Source organism: Micromesistius poutassou, assembly GCF_964030765.1.
Source record: "Micromesistius poutassou genome assembly, chromosome: 7".
In the NCBI taxonomy this organism is placed as follows: Eukaryota; Metazoa; Chordata; class Actinopteri; order Gadiformes; family Gadidae; genus Micromesistius; species Micromesistius poutassou.
The window spans coordinates 8,345,614-8,360,531 of record NC_140277.1 but is presented as its reverse complement, the minus strand read 5'-3'; the positions used below and the strand labels follow the sequence as shown (position 1 = coordinate 8,360,531).

The 14,918-nt window shown below is 45.1% G+C and overlaps 1 protein-coding gene across 2 annotated transcripts; it reads right to left on the bottom strand.

The window, feature by feature from the left end:
- Positions 1-2,567: 2,567 nt before the first annotated feature.
- Positions 2,568-6,046, bottom strand: comtd1a (catechol-O-methyltransferase domain containing 1a). 2 transcript variants are annotated; one of them, XM_084470708.1, is made up of 7 exons: positions 5,894-6,046; positions 5,161-5,282; positions 4,292-4,397; positions 4,065-4,183; positions 3,607-3,661; positions 3,180-3,313; positions 2,568-2,888 (listed from the first exon to the last, which is right to left on the bottom strand). In XM_084470708.1, the coding sequence occupies exons 1-7, from the start codon at positions 5,901-5,903 to the stop codon at positions 2,736-2,738; spliced, it is 699 nt and encodes a 232-aa protein (XP_084326834.1). In that variant the 5' UTR covers positions 5,904-6,046; the 3' UTR covers positions 2,568-2,735. The 2 variants fall into 2 exon arrangements, with proteins under 2 accessions (XP_084326834.1, XP_084326833.1); XM_084470707.1 differs by having other exon boundaries at positions 5,849-6,006.
- Positions 6,047-14,918: the final 8,872 nt, after the last annotated feature.

Below are 14,918 nucleotides of genomic sequence, written 5' to 3'. Positions count from 1 at the left end.
TGTTTTTGTAGTGGCCATCACTTTGATTCAGGGAGCCTGAGGTCTGAACTTCAAGTCCTGTATTCAGATCAGGACTTGCAGGGTGACAGGGGAAAGCTGTGTGATTTATTGGCTCCTTAAAGACATGGAGTTGGACAGTGCAATGCCTCAGCTTTACAAACTGTTTTCATTAGTGGCAACAATTAGAACTACATCTGCAGGTGTAGAAAGGAGCTTCTCCTGTTTAAAGCGGCTCAAGTCCTACACCCATAACACAATGGGCCATGGCTGTTTAAGCAGCCTAGCTCTGCTGGCCATTGAGAGGATACTGGTCAAGTCAGTAGAAAAGACAGCTAGTTGGTATGACAGAGCATTTCCTTGAAAAGGAACAGAGAGCATAATTTACATATATACAGTATATACATAAATTGACAATTTATATGATGTAGGCCGAAAAATGAGCTTCCCCTCTTTGAAAGACCAGCAGCCGCCACTGTAGCTAAGGTATGCTAGGTATTTTGATTATAATATTTTAGTTCTGGGTTTGCCTCGTCTTACCTGTAAGAGAGTATTTCCACATCCAGAGCCATTTTCACATTCAGCAGGTCGTGGTATTCTCTCAGGTGACTAGACATGTCGAATTTGATATTGATGAGCTCGTTTTCTAGCTCTTTGATAGTGTCCTGAAGAAACAATGGAAACATTTTTAATTTAAACATCCAATATATTTTGTTATTAATGACTAGTTGTGGAAACTGTATATTATTATAGTAATGTTATCTGTTATTCACTCATTTTGAACTATATTTAAATATATGACTTCTTAGGAGCATCTAGAAAAGCATTTACACATGTTCTTTATTTATAATATATATATAAACAACACTCACATTTCAATAAACGTATCATCATTACTTTACAGAATATAATAGGTCTATTTACCTAGGTTTATAAATTCCCTGAATATGTAGGCCTACTTTACCTGGTAGTGAATGATTTCCTCGTTGTGGTATTCCTCGATCTCATGAAGTTGCCTTTCCAGCGCTTCTCGTGTGCCTTTAACGCAGTCCAGCTCAACACTCTTGCTCTGCAGTCTCTTCCTGTACTCCTGGATCTCCAGCTTGGACGCCTTCAGCGCCTCTCGCTTCATTTCAGCCGCCTCGGTTAACTTTGAAACCTGGATGTGATAACTTTCCTCCGCCTTCTGGAGGTCGGACACGGCGTGATCTTCCAGCTGTGCCCGGATATCCCGGAGTGCGGCTGTGAGTTCAGGGCACCCAAACTCGCTCGCTCTAACAGAGGGTCCTTCTTGCGCATCGTTGAGTTGTGCGATCAGCTGTGACACCTCAGAGTCGTGGTTCCTCTTCAACGTGTCGATTTCTTCAGAGATGGCCTCGGACTTCTTGTCGAGCTCAAGTTTGGCCCGATACGCGTCGTCGACGTCCCTTTTCAAGAGGACGATGTTGGTCTCGGCGTCGGCTCTGACGCTAACCTCGGTGTCGTATTTGTCCCTCAGGTCGATTAGATCCTGCTCCAGGGTCTGGTGCTCTACTTCGATCTGGTGCTTCTGGTGTGTGATGTCACGCAGCAGCTTTCGCAGGTCCTCCAGCTCGGGTCCGAATGTCTGCTGCAGAGACGCCGGGGTCTGCTCTTTCTGTCGGATGTCCTCGATCTCTCGTTCCAGCAGCTCGTTCTGGTGCTCCAGGTGACGCACCTTCTCGATGAAACTCGCGAAACGGTCGTTCAGGCCGTGAAGCATCTCTTTCTCGTTCGTCTTCGGTGGAAACGTAGCAGTGCCATTGTCTTTCCAATCGTAGTCTCCCATCATGAGGGTATCGCTCTGCGATGCTGCAGTGGTGGTGGGCTTGTAGTGAACATACTCGGCTGGAGTTATTCGATCACGGAACCCCGGTTTTCGGTCCATCCTGTGGCTCGATACGGTGTATAAACTACAGAGTGCTTCTTTTGGGGCTTTTATACCTGCCACTATCCGCGAGGTGTGCACAATTGAACTGTCCATGGTGCTGAAAATGTATGGACTCAGCGATCTTAATATAGCCTGAAGTAGGAACGCGTTGCTTGGCCACTTCACACCAACAGTATTCATTTTAGACGCATAATATGACCTAAACGGATGCCAATACGTTCATTTGTTTGTTAGTTTGTGCAATGTATGTTTATCTCGTGTGACTTCAGGATATAGGCATAATAGGGTATATGCCTAATAGATACTGATCACTATTGAGTTCTTAAACAGTGACACAAACAAACAGGATCTCTCTCACTGTAATGCATAATATACAGCACCTTAAATGTGAGGCCTTTATCATGCATTTGTTGATGTGGTACACTGTTGAATACCTTAATGTGTCAAGCTTGGTTTTATGCCAACTTGTTTTGCTTCCAACAATAGTGTGCAAGGATTCCATTACAACACAAACGATTAATAGCACTTTGGAAAACACTAACAGAGCTTATGGATATTGGATTTTTCAGGGGCTTACTTTAATGGGCCGGTTAAATAGCTTTATTTGATGGTATATTACCTCCCCTTTGAGACTGACTGAACAATAACATAGACCAGTTCATTCATTGTCTTATCATTTATTTTTTTACTGTGATACCAGAAACAAATATATCAGAAAGAGCACTTTAACACTTTCACATTCATTCATTTTGTTTAGCATCAATGATATGCTATATTATCAAATGAATGTATGTAACTGGAATGCTTGAGTAGTTTGGATGAGTGGAGCTCAGCGCTTGAAGGCCAGGGTTAGGCCGTCCCCTATGGTGAGCATGCTCAGATCGATCCGCTCGTCCTTGTGCAGCTTCTTGTTCAGGGCATCCAGATTCTGGGAGACGAGGTCGTCGGCGGCAGGGTTCACCACCTTTCCACTCCACAGCACCTTTACAGGTATGACACACTTTGTTACTACGGAGTGCAGTGATGTCAGACAGAAAATATTTGCCACCCCAAGTTCTTACATTCGCACCCACACAATGTCAAAGTTAATGGACGTGCATCATGCATGCACAAAGTTGTTAGTGCTCGTGGCTATGAATCATAAGGCCTGTTTGCACACACACACACACACACACATCTTGTGATGCCATTGGCTATTATTTATGACATTTGAGGGGGACGACGACAAGGTTTTTTGAGGGTGTCCCATTGTTTTATGGGAGGCAACACTAACATTGTCGATGGCGATGATTCCTCCTTTTCTAACCAGTTGAAGACCCCTCTCATAGTAGCCGTCGTAGTTGTTCTTATCTGCGTCAATGAAGATGAAGTCGTAGGTTCCTGCTTCGCCCGCCGCGATTAGCTCATCTGGATACACATACAAATAAAGAATAAGGAGCTCATGTTGATAAGCTCAAGTTGAATAAATATATATGGAAATGTGATGTAGTTTACATACATTGTATGATCACTTACAACCAGGAGATGTTGTTTAGCCATTACAAGCCATTTTCAAATCCACCCTAGTGACATCACAGGTGGGAGTGTCTGGGTGGCCACTCCTACGTGTGATGTAACTAAAGGGTAGATTTTGAAATGGCGAGTAATGTGATAATCAACATCACACCTGGTGGTAGGAAGCCCATTAATAAACAACAAACCCAAAGTTTGCATAGCTGGTTGAATACGGACATCAATTTTACTTTCCACACCAGCCTATGAGACAGAGACAAACCAAAAACAGTTCAGGGGGTTAAGAAATGATATTAAAGATGCAGTGCTTTAGAGAAAGAGTTACAGGTTTCTCTTTCGTCTGACGAGTGGGCCAGAGGAGCATTGATTTGTGCTTGTCGTGGCATCTTCACTCATGAGATGGCACTTTGCTATCTCTCGCTCTCTCCTCACCCACAGAAGCAGTTTGTACGGACCTGCTGACCCACTGAGCACCCCGTGACTGTGTGGGTTTCTAATCAATCTCCCCAAATTATTATACGCTGATTTAGTACTACCCATGGGAGGCCTTCCAATTGAACATTGATTTTGAATGCAGTGGCACACTCTTTAACTCTAGACATTTGTTGGATTGCTTTGTGCTGTTCTGTATAGTTGAGATGGTCACCTCTTTGAAAAACGGCCTGGCGATGTCCACATAGGCGTTTTCTATCTCACAGGCCACCACACGTCCATTCTCAGGAATAGACAAAGCCATGTTCAGTGCATTGTACCCTGTGTACATTCCTGTAATGAATAAATCAATCAATACACATTAAAGACTTCAACAATCAGGTCAGTTAGTTATTATTTATCCATTTTTTTATGAAATCTTGTAACCTATCGGCTACTTACCAACTTCGAGAGTTTTGTTGGCTTTAATCAGTTTCATTAGATTTCCCATGAACTGGGCCTGTTCTGTGGCAACAAGCATTATATTCCACCTGTCCTCTAGAGTTCTCTGAAGGTAAGAACATGTACAATAAATAACTTTACGTGATCACTTTAAGATTTCCCATATATTAATTCCCTATGGTTTATAGGATACGCATTATTATACTCAGGGTGCACATAACTACGCAAGTACGCGCCCATAATCAGGTTTGCGTAACGTCCCTTGTGTCACTACCACGCTTTTGCGTAACTGACAATGAGGTCATCAAAACAAAACCACACGTGTTTCTTGTCACCACTGAGTGCTGTGGGAGATGTCGAAAAAACAAAATACATTGAGCAGCTACTTTGGCGTTTCGCCACCTGCAAAGAAAGCAAAGAAACGGCAAACGGAGCCAGAGCAGAAGAAAATATTTTTTTTCCGAAAAGTGGTTCCAAGATGTGCCGTGGCTCGAAACAGTGCAAAATCAGCTGATCGCAACGTTCCTTACTGTGAGACATCCAATCGCTCCGTGGTCAAACAGCTGCGGTTTTTATTTACAAAAAGGTGGAGCAAAAAACACTGCTGTGCTTAAGAAGTTGTGTATTGAAAATCAATATTGATTAAATCAACGCTACGTGTGGGTGAGTACGAAACACCATCTTCACTAAAAAAAAGTTTTGTGCACCCCTTATAATACATCATCAGTAAGCCTACTTCTATTATTTAGGAATCCCTTGCACTTTGCTGACCCCTAGTGGCGTAAAGGCAGAGCTGACAGAAAGTTTTTTTTTTTTTTCTTATTTGAACCGATGGCTGGTGGCCAGAACCGTAAAGTAAAGATACGTACTTGCTTGAGTTTAGCCAGTACTGGATGTTCTCTGAGTGAGTTGTTCACTACATACTGAAGCACAGGGTCATCTTTCCCCCCGCTGTGGCTCTTTCCATGAAAGGTAGACATGACGTTCACGCCTTTTCCCCAAAACAACAGCAAAAAATAAATACAACAATGTGACAACGCAAGTGCTGAAATAGCGTTAAAGGCAGAGCTCTTTCTTTAATCACTATTAATCTTGCGCAATCAATAACCAGCGACTATCAATAGGCCTATTTCGACTTCAACGTTGATGTTGTTTTGATAGTTTTTTCTTATTTGACCGCGCCCCGGAAACGCTACAATATACCACGTCCTCTTTTGCCTTTTCTTTATGCCAGCATTAATAAAATCAGATATTAATATATTATTATTTTTTTTATTACCATTATGCTTTAACACTCGTATTTAAATGAGAATCCTCATATTTAACATAGGTGTCATAATAATAAAGACGTATATCTTACATCAACAAAGACAACCACGTTATAGATAACCAGCAACATGCAACCAATAGACAACAACCTTATAGACCAACAATAAACGACACACTTATCGACAATGACAACGTAAACACTATAGACAGCTATTAGATAACACCAACAATAAAGTACACATTTAGAGACAACTATAAAGTAAGCCTACACACATTGTCAGACCTTACCTATTAGAGCAACAGCAAGTCCACTGCAAAATAATAGTTTCATACCTTGTGCCATAGTTAAGAAGCGTTTTGAACAGCTTTCAGCACTGTGGCCTCTTCAAACTGCTCTTGGTTCTGTATTTATAATGTATTTGCTCAGGATTGAGTAATGTGGAGAAACCCGGTCAATACAATGAATCCTTGTGCGGTGCAAAGGGTGATTTAGGTACTTTGGGGGTAGAATATATATTTAAAAAGGGCGATCAAGAAAAAAGAGGATTGCAAAAATAATTCATCATTATATTCATCCTATTCATTTACTCATAACTAATTAATTAATATAATAATTAATTCATAACTCATTATTTTCAATAATCACGGTTGATTGGCACCAGTATTGAAGATGATTCAATAAAGCCAGGTCTCTAAGTCCCGTTGTACCGTGTAGGCCTACTGTTCAAGGCCAACCAGCACTGAGCAATGTGTTTGTTGTTTGTGCAATATTGGGTAAATGTGGAATAGATTGCAAAAGTTTAACTGTCACATTGAATAGGAAAAAAGCTAATAAGGTAGAGTTTAATCATGTGTTTGTGGAAATCGACTTGCGTATAAAAAGCAAAAGATGTATAGGCCTACTACAAAAGTAAATATTGATTAACTATCTGAATAGACAGTTAATCGAATAACTCAAAACGCAGTGTAGTGTTTTTGACATTCTTATATATAATATATATAAGAATTTTTTTGTTGCCTTTTTTCGTTGCACGTTGTCATATTATGGAGACAACGTGCAACGAAAAAAAGTTTTTTTCTGTCCAATCGAAAATAACAAAGTAAACACATTTGTAAATGTGACAATGAAAAGGTCGAGAGGATCAATAGGATGTGTGGATACATGCCCACAGGAAACACAATATATTTGACATCGTACGTCAATTCCAAAGGCCCATAAAAAGTCAAGATTAAGTTTATTTTTCCTAAAATGTTAGCAACTTTGCCACCCAGCGGAGGTAATCACTGGCATCCTAATTTTGGAAGACAGTGACACCTAATGGTTAGGATTTGAATTCTGCGTCTCGTGCTCTCGGTCACATGTCGACATGCTGCAGCTGAACAGCACTATTGTTTATGGTTTTCTGATGACAAATAATTAATTTGATCGTCTTTGGCTGGCTATGCATGGCACTAAGCGTCAGCATAGCATACAGGACTACTAGCTGAAAATGTATACGTCATACTGATAAGGCCATTCACAAAAGTGCCAAATATGTTGACTTATGAATCATTTAGTTGTTTTAAATGGTTATTCAGTAAACCTACTATCTATTAACTATTTAGGCATTAAGCAGGTTATGTTACTCAAAGGGACTTAGTAACTTTGCTTTAGTTAGTGAAATGCAGGTAGACTGTGGACATTTGGGTTTGAACCCAGAACCTTTCGTCTGGAAGTCAAACTCACCACTTACTGGTTTCCTTTGAACCATTGGTCTAGTGAGAACAATTGTGAACACAATCATCTTCTGCATGGATGTGTATGTTTCCTTAACGTTAATAGGAGCTATAAATAACACCAAAAGGGCCCTGAGAGTGTAGTGTATTGGGCTTGACTCACAGCCCGGAAGGTACTGGGTTTGATCCCCCAACGTCTGCAGCCTAACTTGTACGTCTAAGCCTCTACCTGCTCCCTAATGGCATATCTGAATTCACTGTATGTCACTTTGGATAAAAGCCTCAGGTTAATAACTGAATAGTAAATATGTTTCAATCTGCCTCCTTGTACGGCTGCTAAAAACTTTTACTTTGTATGCCGGGGGGCGGGGAGAAGGGGTACTTTGTAAAGAGAATTGTTTTGTTTCTTTCAGAAGCCCCTCTGCTAAAACGCGGGCAGGTCCGTGATCAGTGAGTCCCATCACGGCAGTGACACCACAAAGTTTGTTTACAGCCTCTGCCAGCTGAAGCTATGGCTGCCGATGGATTTAACTAGAACAGGGGGGATACAATAGAGTGTGGAGATGGTTCAAAGGGAAAAAGTGTTGGGGATGTGAGTAGGATAGGGAGGTCTCTCCAAGGACACACGCGCTTCCTCTGTCAACTTCCTTATTAAGAATGCACGGGTAGCGATCCCCACTGCCTACAAGAACATATCAAGTAAATGAGCCGTGACAACGTGGGATGTCTCGGAAAGAAACGGGAAAGAAAAGAGTTTGAATGTTACTGGAGGAAAAAAAACGGTGATACCTCAGAGTACACACACACACACACACACACACACACACACACACACACACACACACACACACACACACACACACACACACACACACACACACACACACACACACACACAGCGCAGCTTAGACCCTCTTGGTGATTTTTTTTTTTCTTCCCCCTTTTCTCTCTCTCGCTCTCTCTCTCCTACTCCCTCTGTGTCTCTCTCGCTCTCACTCACCCCCCTTTCTCTCCGTGTCTCTCTCTGTGTCTCTCGCCCGCTGCTTCAGGCCCCCTTGCTCGCGTGACGCTAATTGTTTTTGCTACTTGTGCCAAGTACCTTCTCTTCCCCGCCACAGTCTACAGACAGGCCCCTGGTCCCCGCGCTGCTTTTTGTGTCTGTTTAAGGAATGAAAACAATGTGTGTTGCCATCTGCAGAGAGAGGAACCACGCCACTAGTAGCGACGCACATCTCCCGGGCGCAGCTGACAGAATGCCACGGCGACACACACACACACACACACACACACACGCGCACACGCACGCACGCACGCACGCACACACACACACACACACACACACACACACACACACACACACACACACACACACACACACACACACACACACACACACACACACACACACACACACACACACACACTCACGTGCATGCACGCAAACAGACACACACTATCCTTCTCTGTCTCCTGCGTGGAGGTAAAAGCTTTATAGCTGTAGAGTAGGCCTAGTAAAAAACAAGACACACAAATGCTAATTTGAAACAAAATTATTCAAGAGGTTCAAAGTTTTTGATGTGCGCTACTACGGTGGTGAAGGAATAGGGATGCTTAAAGACACACTTATACACACACACACACACACACACACACACACACACACACACACACACACACACACACACACACACACACATTTTGTATTTTATGGATCATGAGCATATAGTGGCCAATGTATAAACGTCCTGTATTCAGAAATATAGCAAATTGCTGATTGCCTGTTTCACAAATTTGGTCAGTGTGTGACTTTGTAATTAATAATTCAATTAGAGAATTCCCCAGGTGTATTGTTGTCAGGTCCACCTTTGACCAGCAAGGGGCAGTGTTGTTAAGCTTATCCACCATTGTCGTAGTTGTGTTTTACTCAGTGTAGTTTCACTGAACCAAGAAACAGGCCTTCTTCACGGTGAGTGTTGCAAGGGCAGGAAATGTTCCATGGGTGCCATTGTTGTATTAAACTTATGACGAACAGTCAACAAATAGTTTCACATATTATGACCGAGCTGGTGTTGTCACTCGGCCTTTTACTTACGTCACCGGGGTGGATACAGTTTGTTTGGCAGGGGCGTCAGTCGTGAAATTATAGAGTTCTGCTAGCATGAATGCTAAGTGATGATAATCACCGCGGAGAGGCTACGGCGTCAACACGGCTGACAGACATTTTCCTGGCGTTTGGTTAACGTTCACGGATTTGTCTCCATCCGCGTGACAGTTCCGTCTCCCGACATGACAAGTCTGTTCAAAACCTTCTGCGATATGCCTTCATATGTTCGCACGGTCACCCCGACACACACACACACACACACACACACACACACACACACACACACACACACACACACACACACACACACACACTGCATTAATCTACACTATTCAGAGTTACAATGATGTTCATAACAAAATATGAAAATATTTCCCTAATTTTCAATCATGGAAATCTTATTGAAATCGGGATTTATGGCCGCTTGCATTAATCTACCCTTGGCGGGAAATGGGGAGGAGGATAAGCCATTTCAATTTGCTATGATCCCTTCATTGTAGGCCCCTTTCAAACCTCCCCACGGAACAAAAAGACAGATGATCTATAGCTACAGTGCACAACACGAATGATTGGCAGGTGTGCTTGTTTGACTTTTAAATCACCTAAGCATCTATTCCATTAACCCAGGGTGTGTAAGAAATACAGAATTCAATTTTCCCCGGCACCAGACAATGCAGTGACAGTCTTGGGGAAAAGATCAAGCAGCTTGCCACGGGGCACGTTGAGCCCAGGTGAGGAAACCTGGAGACGACAGCGGCGTTGTCACCCTGAGCCAGCAACAGCAAATGCCATATCGTCAGAAACTATTACCGGATGAGCCATTAGTTGGGGTGTCGGTTATGAGTTGCCTGGGTAAACAGAGCTAGCCTAGTATGGCGCATGAGCTGATATCTTCATACGTTTATACTAAATACCGGAAGGAAATGTCTTCCTCTCATAACTTTATGCTAGGTGATATGTGCTACCCACTGCTAAAGGGTTTGTTCCTTATTCTTTTGTCCCTTTTTCATTTCCTTTTTGACACACATTCCTTCCTCATTCCTTCCTACCTTCCTTATCCAATGTTTGTACTTTGTAGTTGGTTTAGTTCCATTAGATGTCCTGGCCAATCCCCTCCATCCATCCAGACTCACTCAGTCTGGGTGGGGGGGGGGGGGCGAGGATGGAAGAGGAGGAGGAGGAGGAGGAGGCTAGGTCTGGGGGGAGGAAGAGGAGGAGGAGGAGGAGGCTAGGTCTGGGGGAGGAGGAGGCTAGGTCTGGGGGGAGGAGGAGGAGGAGGCTAGGTCTGGGGGGAGGAGGAGGAGGAGGAGGAGGCTAGGTCTGGGGGGAGGAGGAGGAGGAGGCTAGGTCTGGGGGGAGGAGGAGGAGGAGGCTAGGTCTGGGGGGAGGAGGAGGAGGAGGCTAGGTCTGGGGGAGGAGAGGAAAGACGGAGGAGGAGGACGAGGATGGAGGAAAATGAATGAGGATGGAGGAGGATGGAAGAGGTGGAGGAGGAGGAGGAGGATGAAGGAGGAGGAGAAGGATGGAGGAGGCAGGGGTGTCTGTGGAGGAGCGGGGGGCGACCGAAGCTGTGTGTAGGCATGGCGTCACTGAGAGGAGGACACATGGGATGTGACTGCTGTATGCCTGGGGCAACTGGGGTAGATGTGTTCCTGTGTGTGTGTGTGTGTGTGTGTGTGTGTGTGTGTGTGTGTGTGTGTGTGTGTGTGTGTGTGTGTGTGTGTGTGTGTGTGTGTGTGTGTGTGTGTGTCTGTTGGGGCCATATGTGTTTGTGTGGGTGGGCGTGCTTGCAATGCCTGTGACAACGGCATGTTGTGTGTGAGTGTCATTGCGTGTGTATCTTTGTGTATGTCTTTGTGTGTGTGTGTGTGTGTGTGTGTGGTGCTGGGGGCATGTGTGTGTCTGGGTGTGTTTGGAGCTGGGGGCATATGTGTGTGTGGGTGGGCGTTCTTGCAATGCCTGTGACAACAGTGCATGTCTCAGTGTGTGTGTGTGTGTGTGTGTGTGTGTGTGTGTGTGTGTGTGTGTGTGTGTGTGTGTGTGTGTGTGTGTGTGTGTGGGGGGGGGGGGGGGGGGGAATTGGTGCATGGCGTGTCGGAATTAACAGGCCTTCAGGGAGGTGGAGGCGAGGGACAGTGGCGTGCTGCAAGGGGGGGAGGTGGGGGGGGGGGGGGGCTGTGGTGGTGGTGGTGGTAGGCGGGAGGGGGGGTGGGTTAGGGGTGGTGCCTGGCTGAGAGATATCTCAGTACAGCCGGCGTAATGGAGCCAGACACACAGCACATCTGAAGTTAATCCAATCAGGGGAGAGGCGCGGCGCGCCCGTCCGCTCAACACACACAAACATAAGGTCAAGAGCAGCTTGTATTAGCGGCCTGATGTCAGGCACAAGTGGTGTAGATAATTGACTTTCAATGTGTCTCAGAGGCCAGGAGAGGCAGAGAGGCAGCGACGGGAAAGGGGCAGCAACGGGGAGGGACAGCGCCGCGGCGCGGGTTTAGCCGAGCAGATGTGACGCACCGGGGCCAAAGCCCTCTCGGTGTGCAGACGTTGTTTCATTGCCGTGTTCAGCAGGAAAACTGTGAGCTCATTCAAAAGTACGTCGATGTGTTCTATAGGATTAGCTTGGCATTTGCAAAAGAGCACAGACAGCCCGACAATTGGTGACAATTTTGTCCATAGAAGGCTAAAGTCTCCCGAACAAAGCAAAGCATTTCTGTGCATTTACATTTTTTTTTTATAGAGCAACTACACCCTGTACTGTATATTTTAGAATACACATGTAGAGAGAGAACCAATCATGTCAATCCCTGCACCGGCACCGCTGCCTGTTCCTGCACCTTCCAGATAAAAACACAACAATGCCAAACCAAAAACTAGCGGTGTGAACGCGTACCTAAATATTTGATTGGATTACGATGACAACGGACCGCCAGCGCAGGGCCCCACGCGCGCCGAACGCCACTGCATTGTTTCACTCATAAAGCCTACACAAGGAGGGCGGGCGTTCAAACGAAAAGGGGAAGAGCGAGCACGGGTTATACGCCCGTAACACCGGGGGAATTCAACAAAAAAAAAAAAATGCAGCACCGAAGCCCTTTTGAGAGCCGTGCGTATCGTGGCTCCTTTTCATCGACGCAGTTTGTTCCGGAGCCGCGATCAAATGTAACATTTCTAAAGGGGCCTATTTGCTCTATTCCCCGTTTCCTCTCATGTATTAGCAGATGAATGGGCATGCAGGCGGCTCGCTCGCTCTATGAAAACTACTGTGGGCCCGCCCCGGGAGCTAATGTTGCATGAAGACCCATGCTGGATTGGTATTGATGGGGGGGGGGGGGGGGAGAGAGGCAGACACTCTGAAGCCCAACAGCCATGATTTTTTCGTAAGCCAGCAGAACGGGAACAAGAAGTCGGGCCGGCTGACGGGTTACGGCGTCTGCACACACACACACACACACACACACACACACACACACACACACACACACACACACACACACACACACACACACACACACACACACACACACCGCTCGAGGATAAGAGGTCGGTGACACATGGTGGGGGATGAAGGAGTGGGGCTACGCACTGCGCTCCACCAGACACATGTGTGTGTATGCAGAATGTGTGTGTGCGCCTTTGGTTGCGTGGGTGTGTATCCAGAATGTGTGTGTGTGTGTGTGTACGTGTGTGGATACACAAAATGTGTTTTCGTGTGTGTATACAGAATGTGTCTGTGCATGCAAAATGTGTGTGTCGAATATCTGCGAATGCACAATGTGTGAGTGTGCGTGTCTGTGTGCGTGTTTGTGTGTGGCTACTCCCCTCCTCCCCTACTCCCCTCCTCCCTCCCCCTCGTCTCTTCTATAGCCGGAGAGGATTTCACGGAGGAGCGAGTGTGTAAACAGCAGAATGCACGTCAGATATGATGCGTCTTGATAGCTGTAAAACATACCCAAGGAGCGCTCCTCACTTATTATCTCTGAGCGGAGCCCCCTGCCTGAGCGGCGTCTCCATCCCCTCCCCGCTCCGCGAGTAACCTCTGAGGAAACCATTGAGGATTCTGGCATGAGCCAGGGAGAAGGAGAGGCGGCCATTTCTCCTTTTTGTGTTTCTGTTTGAGGGGAGAAACCGAAAGAAAAAGTGTGAAAGAAAAAGAAAAAAAAAAAGAAAAAGAAAAGTGGATAAAATAAATATTTTTGTGGGCACTGCACCCCCCCCCCCCCCCACACACACACACACACACAAATACGAGCACATTGGGGAGAATAAAGATGATGGATTTGTTCTCTGACATGGGCGTGTGTGTTTGTGTGGTGTGTGTGTGTGTGTTGAGGCTCTGTAGAGTTGTGTATGCTGTGACTGCTGTCAAATTTGTGTGCTTGTACCATGTCATTTGTACGCAAAACACACACATGCACACACACAAACACTTACACACACACACACACACACACATTACTTGTGGATTATTGGAAGTGCATGCGTGTTTGCGTTTGTATTTGTGTGCAGAGTTTTGTAGGTAAGTGCAGGCACTTGTTTGTGAATGCATGTGTGGAAAGAAAGAAAGACATAAATAATTAAAGCAGGAAGAAAGAAATTGAAAAATAAATAAATGTGGATAAAAATAAGGAATATTGAGAACTATTGAGAGAATTCAAAATAAGAATGTGAATAAATCAATAAAAAAAAAGGAAAAATAGACAAAAGCAAGAAAAAAATGAAAAAATAACGAAACCGATAAAGAAAAAAATGAGAAGAAAAGGTAGAAAGAAAGAAGGAAAGAGAGGAGGAGGCGGGACACGGTGCGAGCCAGAGAGGACAGAGGCAGTGAGGGCTTTGGGGAAGGGCTACAGAGTGCAGGCAGAGGGCCTGATAAGACAAGGGGCCATTCTTCTTCTCACCAAATGAAGGTAGTAAAGCTGACTGGAGGAGCCAGGGCCTCGCCCCAGGACGCTGGTCGGCCTCTCTGTGGAAACCTGTGACTAACGCATGCAAGGCAAGGCAAGCATGGCAATGCGCACAGGTAGCAAACACATGGCCTCACACGCAAAGCATCACACATGTCAAATTGGTCAATTTATTTGTATATATACTCTTGTTTTCACACTCTCTTTTCCCACTGTACTGCTGTACTGTACTGCTGTCACTTGTGAATTTCTCCTATGGGGGATTAATAAAGGACTATCTATCTATCTATCTATCTATGCACACACACGCATGCTGTCACTCACAAACATATGGCATCACACACTCGCACAAACATGGCACCACAAATGCATGCACACAAACACACACACACACTCACACACACACACGCACAGACACACGGCATGACATATGCACACAGATAGCGTGAGCACAAACACACAGTATCACACAGACGTGTTGTCATACACACACACACACACACAACCACAACAACCGTACCTGTGTATCCTACATGCAGAAACTGGTAATGGCTGGAGAAAGAAGATAGAATGAGTCTACAGGAGGAGGTAAACAATACAGGTAGCCGTACACCCTTGGGGTGAGGGGGAG